Genomic DNA, 17,500 nt, shown 5'->3' with positions numbered 1-17,500 from the left:
ATTCAGTCATTGCTTCACCCAATATTAAAGAATTATAGTTTTAAAGGTCACTCATAAGCGGCAGAGATAGTGCCCGAAAGACAAACCATAGACAAATATAATCAACGACCAATTCCCTTCCCAACTCAAGCTACGACCAGGGATGACCAGGCAATGGCTATGTCTCAAGAGTTAGACCTTTAGGTACCTCAAAACACCCACCTCTAGCTCACAAGGACGGAGAGGTTACAAACACTACTAGAAACTATCAGCATGAGTGAGGTATTACCTCCTGCCTCAGAGATTGCGAAACAATAGGCACAATGACATAAAAAAAAAAAAAAACATTCTGGAACATATATATATCAAAATAGATAAAAAGACTAATATCGTTTGACGGTTTCAGAGGCCAACATCCAACTAACAAATAAAATTATTGAAAATGACACCTGTTAATTAAGAAATATGCTTTCTATGCTTTAAGACATATATATAGCTTCAAAACTTTTAGGAACTTTCAGTGAATGCTAATTATGCTTAAATGACGATGACTGTCAGCTGCTTACACTGTCAGTTTGGCTAAATCATTGCTATATTAATGTTAAACTCAAGAAATCAACTGCTTACCTAACTGTGCAAACGATCCTTTCAGTGTTGGTGAGGTAGTTAATGATGTCACAAGGTATGGTGTCAGCTTCGTTAACCAGCCTTACCACGTTTCCCAGATTAACATCGAAGTGATTGAACTGATCTGCACTGAAACCTGTTGGAATTTAAGATTTTTAACCGGGTAACATTTTAAATTAGCTCAAATAGTTTTAAAACAGAAAATGGGAAATGTATATAGAATAATGTGAGTGGTCTAAGAGCTGACCCCTTTAATTCTCATCTTTCCTCGGAAAAGTTTTGACATCTTAACTTTAATAGATAAAAAGTATGCCGAAAACGAATGATGAGGGTTTGCAAACTTAACCCTTCCGTTATTTTTTTTATTTCATGTATTTTTCCCATATTCTATTTTCCATTTGTTCTATAACCATTACCCTGATACTAAAATCCTATTTTAGATAAAAAAAAAGTATGGGAAATTGAAATATTTAAATTCAAATATTATACGGTGAATAGTTGGCAAGCTATAGGTATTTTCTAATTGCCAAATGACTATAAATATACAAATATTATTAGAATTTCAAACTTAAATATATGTTTCGTATAACCCTACTTTTAATTACTTTACCAATTACAAAAACAATCCTGTACAATTAAATTCATCAATTAATTACCATTAAAAATTTGATAGTTATTCTTTCATTAATTTGATGGACTTGGATCAAAACTTTCATGGTCTTCATTATTCTGATTCTGAGTCATCAGAATCAAAGGTATTAGCATGAATATCGGAGACTTCGTTCTCAAATTCATCAACATGCCTCTCTTAATGTGTTTACCAAGCTATGTGGGCACTCGATCACCTGTGAACCACTGGTTCATACGTGCCATATTTCACCACCCATCCTAGTTCAGTTGGTGACTGGGCGCCATCTAATGGATCTTTCCCTGAAGATGGCTTTCACATATATGTGATGTAGCTTTCCTTCTTGATTTTGTGTGTAAGACAATCACAGCAAAAAGGTAACATTATGGCATCTAGAACAGTAATGATGGATATTATTGGTTCAATTTTCTTTGGTTTATGCTTCTCAAAAAATCTTGCTGCATTCGTTGATGTAGTATTTGTCATTCCATAAAGAGTACTAACAAACTTTTCCAAGTTTTTTCTGCTGCCAAGGTCTGATGTTATTTCTTCTCCCTTCAGGAAAAGACCTTTGAGAAAGTCATGATTTCCTCTTGCAATCTGCAGTGGCCTTATTTTGCCCTATATAGCAAACCTGGATTCATAATTATATCATGTTAAAGCCCGTAGCCCTGGCATGGCTTTCCATACTTGGCTACCTAGGTAGTTGCCCTTGTTATTAATGTCTATGTATCGTCTTGTGTTATCTGATGACCTGCCAGTTTCCATTTATACTCAAAAGTCTACCGGGAAAATGGAGAGCAACATAATCTGTATAGTAGTATCACCTTCCCTCAGAACAACAATACAACTATTTTTTATTTTTTATCTAACAGAGATGGTTAATGATTCTTGTATCTGTTATCATGTGTTCATAGCAATGCATAGAGACTTCTGAACTAGATGTATCGGGTCCCCTTTACTTTTGTAGCTCTGTGCTACTTTTGCATAGGTTGCTATTATCATCGTGCCCGTATCACTTCATCATGAGTCATCTTTTCACTCTTGAATTAGAAATTTGATCAGGTCTGTTTTGTAGTCTTTGAATTTAAGGTCTTTAGGTGGAATTTGTGCACTTCCAATGATGAATAACCTATTAAATTCATTTTCCCCTCTAGTCTCCTGTTCATCATGTTTATGCTCCTTTCATATGTATCAAAAACTGCATGAACCTGACTAGCATTTGTTTCGCACTCAATGATCAAACGCTTCCTTGCTAGACCACCCTATGAATTCTGAATTCTTGAAGGTATAGCTTGAATAACAACCGTCATGATAATGTGATGACATTAATTTAATCTGGAGCACCATGTTACACCAAGTCATTCAGATGATTGGCTAAGGCTGGCTTAGATGTCTTGTTGAGTCAGCGATACCTTGCTGAAGATGTCGGAGGGTACTCAAAAATCCTAGCCAGATCGATATCCTCTTTGCCTTTTTGTAGGCTAGGTAAAGGCCTAGTAGTCGACCTAACAAATCGGTGCTCTTTTCAGTACAACTGGTTTGGTATCTTTTTCCTTAACTTTTCTTGCATTTCTGCACTTATTAGGCTCTACACTTGCCTTCTCTTCATGGGTTTCTCGGATATGTCAAGGTCTTTGGTGCAGTCCTCAATAAACTCTTTTTTCCATGCCTCACCTATCTGTAAAAATTTCAAGAGATCCTTTTTAACATATTCAGGTTCAAATGTTCTTATAAACAGGATGTAGATATTAACATCCTTCCGCAGGTCATCACTAAAAGGGTTGATGTTTTCATATATATTTGCTGATATACTTGTAAGGTTATAATTATATCTTTTATTCCGGAAATTTTGCAGCTCGTGTGAAGGATTATCAGTGTTGCTCATATTTGCCTTCTCCAATAAAGCCTGAACAATAATACTTTTGGCATCTCTAGTTAAGGTCTATTTTATAGGTACTTGGAGTCTGTGCAAATACTAATCTCCATAAGTCGAGAGGCTGCAGCTAAATTCACAGCACATTCTACAGCCATATCCATACGTTGTCTTGCAAAACCAGTTGAAGATAAGCACATAGAAAGGCTTCCTTTATAAAGTTTGCCTTTTCAACCAAGTTGCATATCTTCCATGTTTAACCATTTCGAACAGTAGAGTCATGTATCTTGAATAATTTGCCTTTTCACCTGAATAAAAAATATCTTCCAATTCTCAAAGCATATAGGTGAAAGATCCACATCGTTAATTTGCACATCTCTACTAAACATTAAATACATATCCAATAGTGCTATATACTGTGCCTAATATATGATAGTAGATCCATGGATCCCATCTAATAATCACGCATCAACTTGAACAACGCTGGCGTTGTTTCTAGTTTTGTTTATTCACTTTCTGAGGAATACTTTAAAAGTTCTCCTATTGCATGAATTATTCCTACATGCATATCTTGGTCTTCCTGTTAGGAAAGAAAATGTACCTGGTGTTTTATCTTAATTGCAGTTGCTAGAAGAACATGTAGGCGTTTGCCTCAGTTATAGTGTAGCCCCAAATGAAAGCCATTATCTGATCTTTTGGATAAGGAACCTCTTTCACCAAGAATGAAGTAAGCTCTATTTTTATCATGTGAAATATGATTATTATCAGCATAATGATCATAGAATGAATAGAAAATAAAAAGGTACTGTTCCAAGAGACTAGAAAATATGTCAAAATTGCATAGATCTGATAAAACGCAATGGTTTAGCCTTACAATCCCTCAGCCATGGCTAACAGCATTTTCCCTATATAAAAAAAAAATGTCAAAACTGTTCCAAGAAAAGATTGGAACTGAAGAGAGTCATCTCTGCAACCACAGTAACATAACCGGTAATCGGTGTTCCATTAAGTATAGTTACAACGTAAATAAACGCGTAATCTAATAAAAAAAAAGGACCAATATCTTCATTAGTAACAACGAATTGTAAATAGAAGATGAAAGTAAGATGATCTAGAATATACAAGGAATCATTAGATACTAAACAACATTAAATTTCTTAATTAACTAAATAATAGTTCAAGGAAGCACGATTTCTGAATTTTTCAATAGCGTTATTAGACAAAAAAAAAAATCCTCAATTTACCTTGGCCATAAATGTACAAGGTTTGGCCCCCTCCTTCTCCTAACCAGTAGGGACTGACATCGGTAACCTGGCCATTGATGATCCCTGCAACAGATATAAATACTTGAGGTAATAATTATAATAACAGACATATTATTTACATAGATAAAGTTTTTTTTTTTTTTTTTTTTTTTTTTGCAACAGAAAAACGTCAAAACTGAGAGATTTCAACAATTACTAGAGACAATTTTACTCATAATTTGAGAAATTTTAAGATCATGATTATAACCAGTTTGAGCTAAGACTTACCAAAGAGCAGGATGAATAGTGCGAACCAAAGCAACATCTTCGGGTGTTGCCTGGAAAGATAACACAATAAGAACACGTCTTTATAAAAAAGATATAAATATGTATACATATGTTTTTATATATGTATATATATGTATATATATATATATATATATATATATATATATATATATATATATATATATATATATATGTGTGTGTGTGTGTGTGTGTGTGTGTGTGTGTGTTTGTGTGTGTGTATATATACAAGGAAAAAAGGAAAAATGAAATATTTTAAGAACCGTAACAGCATTGAAATAAATATTTCCTACATAAACTATAAAAACTTTAATGAAACAAAAAGATGAGAAATTAGATAGAATAGTGTGCTCGAGTGTACCCTCAAGCGGTAATATCTCATGGAAGTAGGAAAATACTATGTGAATTCAAACTAGAGCCGCATTCTATTTGAGAGTCCCCTAGAGGACTGAAATTTGAGGGAAATTTTACCATATATAAGGCACAGTAAGAGTATGAATATAATACGCATACAAACATTCGTAGAACTGAACAACGGAGTGATATAAGTTACCCATATTTACGGAAACCTGGCTATTAGAGTGGGCGGATCCTCTATCCATCAGCAATAGAAAAACACCGAAATGACATATCAAAATATGAGGGTGTTCGTAGACTTTCAGTTTTCTATTTTGACACCAATATTTTAGCATAATCATGTAGCCTACTTACTATATATATATATATATATATATATATATATATATATATATATATATATATATATATATATATATATATATATATATATATATATATATATATATATATATATATATATATATATATAGTATATATATACATATATGTGTGTGTATACAGTATATATTTACCTTGTACTAGTGCAAAAATATGCATACACACACACACACACACACACACATATATATATATATATATATATATATATATATATATATATATATATATATATATATATATATATATATATATATATATATATATATATATATATATATATATATATATATATATATATATATATGTATATATATATATATGTATGTATATATGTATATATATATATATATATATATATATATGTGTATATATATATATATATATATATATATATATATATATATATATATATATATATATATATATATATATATATATATATATCATCACCAGCCGTTGTTAGTCCACTGCAGTACAAAGGCCTCAGACCCGTCCTTCCACAGGCGTCTGTTTGTGGTCTTTCTATGCCAGTCAATACCCGCAAATTCTCTTAGCTCGGCAATCTAACGTCTTCTCTTCCTTCCTCGGCTTCGTTTGCAACCTCTAGGGACCCATTCTGTTATATTCAATGTCCTTTTCATTATCTGTCATTTTTATTGTATATCCTATCCATGTCCATTTCTTGTTTTGTACGTATTCTTAGGATATCCTCTACTTTAGTTTGCTCTCGTATCTATGGTTTACTTTTTCTGTCTCTTAGTGTTATTCCTATCATTATTCTTTCGATGGTTTTTTGACTTGTAACCAGCTTATGTTCTAAGGGTTTAGTATGGCTCCAGGTTTATGATGCATAAGTTAATACTGGTAGGACCATCTAATTGAACATAACAGAAAATAATATTTTCAAATTTGATAATCTCATTTGTTTCCAGGGGAAACACACACTGCCTGTCTTAGGTACTTATATTCATTAAATATCTCTAGAGATTCGTCCATATCCTTTATTTGTTGTAGCTCTACAATTCCATAGTACATTATCTGATTTTTATTCATATTCATTTTCACTTCCTCATTTCTGCTTTCTCTATTCAAATCTTCTAATATTTTTTGCAATTCTTCTCATGATGCACTAAACAGAGCTATGTCATCTGCAAACCTTAATTTGTTTAGGTATTCCTCATTAACATTAATTCCTATATTTTCCCAATTTATATTTTCTAAAACTATTTCTAGGCATGGTTCGAATAAATTAAGAGAGATGGGGTCTCCCTGTCTAACTCCTTTCTTAATCGGAGTTTTCTCACTATATTTATGTATTTTTAGGATTGCTGCACTTCCTATAAAGATATCTACAAGTGTTCTAACATACGATTCTTCTATTTTTTATCTTTGAAGGGTTTTCATTACCGCTGAAATTTTGACAGAATCAAAAGCTTTCTCATATTCTATAAATTCTATACATAGTGGTTTGTTATACTTTATTGATTTTCCCATTAGCTGGTTAATTACTTGGATATGCCTGCTCTCTTGGTTGATTAAAGTCTAGCTGTCTCTCTATTCGGCCCAATATGATCCCTGTTAATATTTTATGTATTACGAAGATTAAATTTATTGGGAGGTAACTTTTCAGTTCTTTTGTGTCTCCCTTTTTGTGAATTATTATAATGATAACATTTTCTAAACTGTAGGTATAGAGCAATAAAGTAGACATTCTGTGTAGAGTTCAGCGATTTTACTACCATGAAATCTCCTCCATCTATTATTAAATTAATTGTTAGGCTATCTGCTCCTGCTGCTTTGCCTCTTTTCATGCCTTTTAATGCTTTCTTACGTTACGTTTGGTAATGTGTCAGGTGTTTCATTATTTTCATTGGCAAAGTTTTTTTCTTATATCACTATTGATTTATTGCATATAAATCATAAGCAATTGTTATAACTCGATCTCTATTTGTGATATTTCCATTTTCATCCTTCAAAGCAAACATCTGATGGTGCCCTATTCCAAGTTTTTTTTTTTTTTTTTCATCCATTTAATGCATCTTCCTATCTTTGGTGTTTCCTCATTTTTTTTGCCTGAATGTGTTTACGAATGGATCACAGTAAGAAATCACAATGTCAAACAATTAAAGTTTATTGTTATGCTCTAGATTCAGAGTAAACTTAATATTGGTATGAACTAAGTAGCATGATGTCTATCTTTCCAAGCTGTAGGTATGCCAACATAACGACTGTAAAATGTGTGTTTAAAATATTTGGGACGTTAATCTATAAATAGTTTTTCAAGGTGAGTATTAATAACCAAGGCCTTAATCTTTTAGACCTCTATATTACCTTACCTTTGTATATAGACACTGGTGATTATCTATAATATTGTCTGTTCTCTAGGGAAAGATGTGGGGGAGGTAATTAAAGGACTTAAGTATCAAGGATAAGAGGGAATACAGGGAAGTGTGCTTGCAAGTGAAGAGTTGATTCATAATGTGGATGCAATGTTGGTCTGATGTGAATGAAAGGTTAGACGATAGAGAGAAGACGAAGTAGTTCTCAGTTCATAAATCGAAGGAAAATATCTCTGAAAGAGCATGGTCATTGATAATAAAGGGTTTCTAAAGAACAATAATCACGAGAATACTGGGAAAATAGACCATCTGTCACGACAGAGCAAATGAACAATAAAGTTGATGGCTCTAATACTTAGGTGAGAACTGACTGGAGGTATATATAACTATTAACTGATTAGGAAAATGTTAAGCCAGATATAGAATTATTAATTTAATTAAGGCAAGTCAAATGGATAAAAAGGAAGTAAGATGGCATAAGGACATTTTCTATTATCGGAGAGCTAGAATCGAAGAACCAAAGGTGAAAGGAGTGGACAGTGAGTTTGTAAAATTCCCTTTCGATGTTAAAGGCCTTAGCTTGAAGAATAAAATAGTAAGTGGCAATTTAGTGAAAGAAAAGAATTATCCAAGGTACAGTTGCATGTCATAAAAGAACATGCACAGGTAGGCACTAATATGGAGTGTAGTCACGTATGAAGCGAGATAAAAAATAATGATCAGCAATAAAAGAGTTCCACAGCGGTTCTACTTGTAAGTAGAGTAAGAAAAAAGGATAAACTAACAAATTAATCTCCGAATAAACAATGCAAGCAAAAAGCTGCTTTCAGATATAAATGCAGTCCTCGGTCGATGCGTGAATATATTGAACATTTGTTGAATATGTTGGCCTTTAAAAGAGGCAAAGCTGAATGATATGGATTTTGAAACGGCTAGCGTAATGGGCGAAAATGATTATGGAAGTGGATTTCAGTGATCTCAGAAAGGCGATAAGAAGTTGAAGAAATACTACATAGGCTATCCTGTTTCATAGTGTTCATAGTGCTTATAGTGCGACTTAGTGGCTAACAAGGGTCTAGAATGTAAGCATAGGTGAGTGAAATGATTTACAGATATAGGTAAATGATAATTATCTTACTGTAAAAAATAGTGGCGATAAAAGTCATAACAAGGTCATCATTTCTCTAAGCATAGTAAACCAAGTAAGGTGTACTACATAATTTTGACTGCGATAGTAGGACAGATGATAGGGTGACTGACGTCCAGGCAAGAAAAAGAGTGTATCTATCAACAGTAAGTCACAGAACTTGTGTAGTATGTGCGATAAGAACTGCAATCCGGAGGTTGTTTGGCAACTATGAGATAGATGATAATTGTTGAGTGTTATCAAGTTTTTAAAATAGAAACGAAGTTTGTTTTGAAGTATGTAGTGAGAAAATGAACTGGGCTGGTGTAAACGTGGATCTGAGAAAAAATTGTTTTATGTTCTGATAGAGAGCTGGAAGATGAATTCTGAATGAATGAAAACGTATCATTCATATGACTATAGTATTAGATATGACAGGTGATGGTTAGATGAAAGAAGTATAAAGACATAGTGTATGTGATGTAAGAAAGGTAGAAAGGGTATATGCAAATGATGGAAAAAGAGATTTGAATTGTCTCTGGTAACCAATGAGGGAAGGTATAAAAGAATTGCAAAACCAAATTTCCTTTATGTAATTAGAGTACGGATGTTGTATGTGAATGAAAGAAATTGTTAAGACAATTTGTCTGCATAGCAATTAGGTTGTAAGAAGAATTTGTAGGGTGAGAAATATTTAGCGTAGTTGAAAGAATGGACCAGGGATTCACGAGATGGTTCAAAAGTTTAGTGAGAGGAATTGTGACATTACACTGGTAAAATAAGAGTATTATTTGGAAGTGCAAGGAGGTACGAGTAGAGGAATTCCAAGAGAAGTCACGACTGTTATTGTAAAAGACCTATTGGATGGAAATGGCATTAACTTCAAGGAAGTAAAAGAGATAATAGAAAATAGTATATAATGGAGCAGTGTTTGTGAGGGGGCTCGAAGTGCTACCGATGAGCTTTTTATGCAGGTGTGATTGTGAGAATCGATTAATATTGCACAGTAATTTCTGCAAATTGGTTTCAATTACGACTTAGCCGTTTATGGATGAATTTAGAAGTGGCTGGTGTGTTTGTTTGTTTCTTTTTTCTGTGAGGTGTTACCTCTTGTTATATAATAACTTAATATTAATGATTGGTTGCATTGGTGTGTATAATAAATCATCATAGTTTTCACGAGATAGATTAGACCTTTAACACCTATAGGTCAAAAAGCTTAAGTTGCAAATCAACATGAAATTAAACAATTACACGAGGATCTAGAATCTAGACTTAAAAATGTCGCTGTGCTCTTCAGCGTAGACTCTATTAAATACAATTTGTGTATTGAGAAAACTGATCAATAGAGATGTGATCTAATGAATCAGGAGTAACGGAGAAGGCATGTAAAATAAGGTATGTTCGATCATGGGTATATTTGACGTAAACAAAATCAAAAGTTTCTCTTACTCGTTGATACAAGGAAGTAAAACAACTTTGGACATATGCCAATGGATATTTAGGTCAACCACGAGTCAGTATCCAATTGAGATATACAGAAGTTATACAAAGAGAGGGGCAGTGTAAAGTGATTGAAATACTATCGACTAGCATTTTTTTCAATTAAATAAACGTGTCGAAAAATATGTAGGTTTATAAGATACAGCCATTTGACAGGGACGAGTGGGTTTTACCGCATAGCTGAGGAATATATGTATCATGGTAGATGTTTTGTTCTAAAAACCTATCGCTCGATGCTTTGAGACATGCGCCTCTAAAGGTGCCTGACTTATATCTAGTTTGAAGTCACCATTAATCCCCCTGTTCCAAAATATCGATGGCTAATGATATAGTGCCACTAATATTTCTATTGAAGTTCCTAAAAATTTTCATATCGTAGACTTTGAATCTTTTTTCAGATTTGAAATTGTATATTGCCATTGTCACTCTCCCCTCACACTGATTACTCGTTTTTGCCTGAGTGTACTTGTATCTGTCTGAATTTTTGTCACCTTCTTTCACGGAAACTGTTGTTATTAAAGTTCGCTGTCAGCTGAAATAAAGTTAGACGTAATTAAGCAGCCTCACAGTTACCACCTAACTGGTGCATCCACACATTGGTGACACCGGAGTGTTCAGCCCTCTCCCCCTTCCCAATCAAATCATACCTCCTGGGGTAGTACGTGCCAACGCCAGCTGCCTGCATAGCGAAACTGTTTCAGATCTCTCAACAACCACAAGGGGACCAAAAGGCTTTGCTCGCCCTCAGGGAAATTACCAGTATCCCTCGCCTACAACCTGTTGCAGACGGCTCTCCTCATGAAGTGAATCTACTTTGTGCCCTTTGGGTACAGCGCCTACCCAAACCTGTACGTACTGCTATTCCTGATGTCAATATTTTGCCCATGAAGAACCTGATGACCAAAGTTGATGCCTTTATGGACAATCACTTCACCACCTTCCTTTGTGATACCCACCAGCAGTTATGAAACCCTCAAATTATCGTTTGAAAGTGCCGAATATATTTGGAAGTTTACCTTTACTGATATCACATTGCCAATCACCGGGGCCGACTTACTTTCACACATCCACCTCCTGGTCGATGTAGCTCACCGATGGTTAGTCAACGCGGATTCATACTCCTCAACGGCTCTCCAACCAGCTCTCTCTGACCTTGCTATCCATATCAGCACACCAACGGATGCCTACTCCCACCTCTTCACAACGTACCTGGAAGTTTTCCGTCCAGACCTTCGTTAAACACTCACAGTTGCCGCAATACACAGTATTTGTCACCATATCAAGAAGATGGAGCCCACAGTGTTCACCAGACGTCCCTCTCGATGACTCCAGCACCACCCTCCTCTATGACGTCGGTACTGGTAGACCTAGACCGTGGATACCTTCTCCCATACGCCGACAGGTGTTGGATTTCATTCATGGCCTTTCACATCCCTCGATCCGTTCTATTGCACAGATGCTGGATACAAAATTCATTTGGCATGGCATTACTAAGGATGCTAAGGATTGGATCCATGCCTGTACTTTCTGCCAAACCTTAGAAGTACATTGAAACAGATTCAGGAGTGGCTACCTTTCCTCAACCTCAGAGGTACTTTGTTCACATTAATGTTGATGTCGTAGGTCCCCTATCCACATTACAAGGACATTATTACATGTTTACCATCATCGACCACTCCACTAGTTGGGCTGAAGCCATTCCCATGGAAACTGCAACATCCCCTCGTGTGCATCAGCCTTACTCTCAGGATGGATAGCGAGATTTGGTATCCATGAGCATATAACTTTCACCTCTCCATTGTGGACATCAATAGCGAATCTCCCTTCATCAAACAACCACATACAACCCTGCTGCCAATGGTATGGTTGAACATTTTCACTTTGTTCTGTTGTCTTGGGTAGTGATATAGCTTCTGTACCATTACTTCAAAGCAGCTTTGATGTCCCGCTGCAAGGACTCCAACTAGTTTACCCAGCTTACGTGTCATCTTGGGACTAAGGACCACGCCTAATGACCCCCTGGATATCTCGGCAACTAAAATGTTGTATGAAAACCAGTTGTCGTCCTTGCCGAATATTTTCCGTCTGCAACCTCCTCCAACATTTTCCAGCGCTTACATCACGTTGTGGGAAAATTTACTTCATGCCGCCAGACTTACAAGCCCCCAGTTAAGCATCACATACAGAGAGATCTGCACTCGGCAACGCACGTTTTCCTGCACAACAACACTAGCAATTCACTGTTAACGCTTCCTTACACGGGCCTTTTCCTCATGACGTTGGTTGATAACTTGTTATTTCGGTGTCTATGAATTGTTTGCCCAGGTCAACAACATGTCCGATCAAAGGGGTTAAACAATTATGATCTGGCTAATAAAGTACTTAAATGTATTCAGATACACCAGTTAGGTGGTAACTGAGAGACTGCGTAATTATGACTAACTTTATTTGAGCAGATAGTGAGCTTTTATAACAACAGTTTCAGTGAAAGGTCACCGTCACCAAAACTCAAACATATTGATACAAGCACATAAAGGCAGAAATAAGATATCAATGCGAGGGAAGAGTGATAACGACAATATAAGCAAACAGAAATACTGTTGCAGTGTATGAATGTGTGATACGAGTGTGGTACATGGCTCCAACTAAAAAAGATATACATGTGAAATAGGGTGCCCTGCTCCTAGGAGGTGTACTGTTGGCAGGTCGTCTGGCAGAAGATATGCAAGTTTTAGGCAATCAATGGAGACCCAGTCTTCTATGCCACACATGTTGAGGAGTAATGCTTTCGGCTTACAACGGATCACGACGAAAGGGCCTGTGTAATAGGGCCTTTACATTGGCTTGCCTGTGTCATTGCGCAGGAAAACATGCATTGCCGAGTGGAGATGTGTCGGTATTTGTTGCTTAGCTGGGGCTTATAAGTCTGACGGCATGGAGTAAATTTTCCCACAACCTGATGTAGGCACTGGAGATTGTCGGAGGAGGTTGCAGAAGGAAAAAATTCGGCAGAACGTACAATGGGTCACCATACACCATTTCAGCTGCTAAGACATCTAGGGCATCTTTAGGAGTGGACCTTGGCCCAGAAGGCCCCAAGGGAAGCTGGATAAACCAGTTGGAGTCATTGCAGTGAGAAATTAAAGCTACTTTGAGTATGCGGCAAAAACGTTCAATCATACTATTAGCTGCAGGGTTGTATGCAGTTGTTTGATGAAGGGTGATACCCAAGAGATTTGCTAATGATGTCCTCATTTGAAAGGTGGAAGTGGTTCCCCTGTCGGAAGTAAGATGCCCAGGGATATCAAATCTCTATCCATCTTGAGAGTAAGGCAGATATACACGAGGCGGACGTTGCAGTTTCAAGGGGAAAGACTTCAGGCCAACGAGTGGATGAAGGTAAACAGGTAACGATATCCTTGTGATGTGGATAGAAGACTTACAACATCAACGTGAATGTAGGCAAAGCACTGCTGAGGTTGAGGAAAGGTGCCCACTCCTAAATTCATATGTTGTACTTTTGAGGTTTGGCATGAAGTACAGGTGTAGGCCCAATCCTTATCATCCTTAGTAATGCCATGTCAAATGAACTTTGTATTCAGTAGCTGTGCAGTAGAACATTGCGAGGGATGTGAAAGGCCATGAATGAAATCAAACATCTAGCGGCACATGGGAGAAGGTATCCATGGTCTAGGCCTACTAGTACTGACATCACAGAGGAGGGTGACATTGGATTTATCAAGAGGGACATCCTCCCAACGGAGGATGTGCAGGATGTCCTACATGCTTGGTACTCTGGATCTTTTCATTGGGCTTCTGCTAAGGCGTTGTAATCCAATCCCAGATGAATGGCGGCCAATGAGTATCTTGGCAGGGCATCAGCAATGGGATTCCTTTTCCCATGGACGTGCTGAAGGGTAAGATTATATTCAGTCACGGCAGGAAGATTTTGGTGTTGACGAGTGGACCAGGCATCGCACTGTCGAGTAAAGGCATGCACAGAGGCATGCTGTCTATGCAAGAGACGAAGGGCGTAACTGCCAAGAAGTGGCGAAAGTGACTGACAGCCAAGTGCATCGTTAGCAATTCGCAGTCGAAGGTAGAGCAGCCAGATTCCGCCTTGGGCAGTTTGCTACTCAAGAAGGCCACCGTTGAAAAACTGCTCGAGGACTGCCCCAATAGTGAGGTTGCTGGCATCAGTGGAGAGAAGGAGAGGTGCATGTGTCATGGGAAAAGTGAGAGCAGCAGCGGTTGATAGAGCATACTTTGCAGAAGGCCGCTTCTTGAAGGGGACCCCATTTCAGGTCTTTTGTCTTGCTCTTGAGGGAGGCATAGAGGGGGGCAAGAGGGGCAGTGATGACTGGCAGGAAACGGTGATAATAGTTAATCATCCCCAAAAATTCTTGCAATGCTTTGATAGTCAAGGGCATGGGGAAATCCTGAATGGCTGCTACTTTTTAGGGAGGGGGTGAGCTCCAGGAGTAATGCAGTGCCCTAAGAACAATACTTCGATGGCTCCAAGGGTATATATGTGACTAGACTACAACACTGTTCTATTGTAGACGGTTGAGCACGATGCGTAGATTACGGAGGTGTTCCTTTTTGGAGTGCGTCGTCCACGTAACATACAAAGAAGGGGAGGTTCACTAAGATGCTATCCATGAGACGTTGAAAAGTGGCCCTAGTATTACGAAGGCTAAAACAGGAGTAATTGAAGGTTAATGTACCGAAGGGGAGGCATAGAGGGGGCAAGAGTGGCAGTGATGACTGGCAGGAAACGGTGATAATAGTTAATCATGCCCAAAAATTCTTGCAATGCTTTGACAGTCAAGGGCATGGGGAAGTCCTGAATGGCTGCTACTTTTTAGGGAGGGGGTGGACTCCAGGAATAAAGCAGTGCCCTAAGAACAATACTTCGTTGGCACCAAGGGTACATTTGTGACTAGACTACAACGCTGTTCTATTGTAGGCAGTTGAGCACAATGCGTAGATTACGGAGGTGTTCCTTTTTGGAGTGCGTCGTCCACGTAACATACAAAGAAGGGGAGGTTCACTAAGATGCTATCCATGAGACGTTGAAAAGTGGCCCTAGCATTACGAAGGTCAAAACAGGAGTAATTGAAGGTTAATGTACCGAAGGGGGAATGGCAATTTTGGGATGTCTGATATGTCTTCATGGGCACCGAGTAATACCCTTTCAGGAGGTCGAGCATGGCTGTGTTTGGGAAAGGGTTGTGATCCAGTTCTATTTTCATGTTCAGGCACCTACAATCACCACGTGGAAACAGAGAGCCATCTTTTTTTAGGACGATGTGTAAGGATGACGACCATGAGCTTGAGGACTTTTGGCAAAGGCCCATGTCTTCCATTTCAGCAACCGTTTGTTTAGGGGCTGAAAAAAGATCCAGTGTCAGACGTTTGAATCTGGCCAACAATTGGGGCCCCGTCATCTTGACATGGTGATAAATACCATGTTTGCAGGAACCCAGGGTATTTGATGAAGTTCTGAATGAAAAACTTCCCGGTATGATGTGAGGAGGTGGGCATAGGCATTTGTAAGTGCGCTGATGGGAGAGCAGGGCCAGATAAGGCTGCGTTGGAGAGGCGTCAAGGAGTAGGAATCTACGTTGACTAACCATCGGTGAGCTACATCGAACCAGGATGTGGAAATGTAATGGGAAATCCGCAATGAGGATTGACAATTTAACGTCAGTAATGAGAAACTTCCAAATATATTTGGCGCTTCCACACGATAATGTGAGGGTTTTATAACCATGCGTGGGTATCGCAGATCTGTTGGGAGCTACCAGTCGGATGTTGGCATACTTAAACAGACTACATCATGTCCTGGAGAGTGGCCTTGGCAGAAGAGAACAGCAAGCACCCGTGTCTACCAAAAATTGCACTCCTGTACCTGCATCATGTAAAGAGATTAGTGACAGGGAAGGACACCACTGCAATGGATGGCATACTTACACGTTATTTGGACTCTGACAACCATTCACACATTTCTTCGCAGCAACCTCGAATTTGGCCTGGTAGTAGCATAACTGCAGCCAATAGGTGTCAGGAACAGGAAGTGGCTGGAGAGGTTATTGGTTGGGGCGTAAGTGAGGGGTGGTATATGTAAGTGGTGGGCGGTTTGGTCACTACTCCAGCACGTCACGGGGTAGGTGTCTGTGTCCTACCTCATTCATGTCAACTTCTGTTAATGTTGAATAGGTGTCCACTTCGTCAGGAGTGGAGGCATTGATGGAGGTCTGGAAGGTGGTGAAGTGGGTATCCATAAGGCGTCAACTTTGGTCATCAGGTCCTTCATAGGCAAAATATCAACATTGGGAATAGCAGCACATACAGGTACGGGTAGGCACCGTACCCAAAGGGCATGAAGTAGATTCACTTCACCAGGAGAGCCAACTGCGGCAGGTTGTAGGCAAGCGATACTGATCATTTCCCTGGGAACAAGCAAAGCCTTTTGGTCCCCCAATAGTTTTTTAGAGAGCTGAAAATGTTTCACTATGCTGGCAGCTGGCGATGGCGAGTACTGCTCCGACAGGTATGATTTATTGGCATCGTACATTATTGGCATGTCTCCTTGCTTGCACAGCCAATCGTAGATTTCCGGGAGAGTCTCCTAGAATGTAATCTTCTTTGGTACTTGACCGAGTCATGCCCTTGATGTGAAACTGGACTTCAGCATGCTGGAACCAGGCGATCGCTTCTCTGCTGACGAAGGAAGGTACTTTCAGGGTAGACTCAGTGTCTGACGGAACCATCATCAAACAATAAGACACAGTAGTGCAGAAGAAAGCAGGAGGGAGCTGAACACTCTGGTGGTCATCAATGTGTGGTTGGTAACTGAGAGACGGAGTAATTGCAACTAACTTAAGTTCAACATACAGCGCCAGGTTGTAGGCAAGCGATACTGGTCATTTCCCTGGGGGCGAGCAAAGACTTTTGGTCCCCAATGGTCGTTTAGATAGCTGAAAAAGTTTTGATATGCGGGCAGCTGGCGATGGTGAGTACTGCAACGGGAGATATGATTTGTGGGCATCGTACAATATTGGTATATCTCCTTGCTCTCACAGCCAATGGGAGATTTCCGGTAAAGTGTCCTCGGGGATCACCGCG

General features: G+C 38.2%; 2 protein-coding genes across 2 annotated transcripts in view; both read right to left on the bottom strand.

Moving 5' to 3' along the window:
* Positions 1 to 17,500, bottom strand: part of LOC137647050 (fibrocystin-L-like) — a 215,250-nt gene that overhangs the window by 189,173 nt on the left and 8,577 nt on the right. Inside the window, exons 2-4 of the mRNA XM_068380195.1 lie at positions 4,643 to 4,692; positions 4,355 to 4,438; positions 607 to 742 (exon numbers count right to left, since the gene is read on the bottom strand). Coding sequence (XP_068236296.1) covers positions 607 to 742; positions 4,355 to 4,438; positions 4,643 to 4,679 — 257 coding nt within the window. The 5' untranslated portion in view covers positions 4,680 to 4,692. The remainder of the gene's footprint in view (positions 1 to 606; positions 743 to 4,354; positions 4,439 to 4,642; positions 4,693 to 17,500) is intronic.
* Positions 15,361 to 16,008, bottom strand: LOC137649731 (uncharacterized). The gene has a single exon (XM_068383033.1). It carries the CDS (start codon positions 16,006 to 16,008, stop codon positions 15,361 to 15,363), a length of 648 nt encoding a protein of 215 aa, XP_068239134.1.

This window comes from Palaemon carinicauda, chromosome 1 (assembly GCF_036898095.1).
Source record: "Palaemon carinicauda isolate YSFRI2023 chromosome 1, ASM3689809v2, whole genome shotgun sequence".
NCBI classification, from domain to species: domain Eukaryota; kingdom Metazoa; phylum Arthropoda; class Malacostraca; order Decapoda; family Palaemonidae; genus Palaemon; species Palaemon carinicauda.
This window is presented reverse-complemented; position numbering and strand designations above follow the sequence as displayed.

Coding starts and splice junctions, on each gene's coding strand:
- LOC137649731 (XM_068383033.1), bottom strand. CDS start 16,008: ATGGTTAGTCAACGTAGATTCCTACTCCTTGACGCCTCTCCAACGCAG.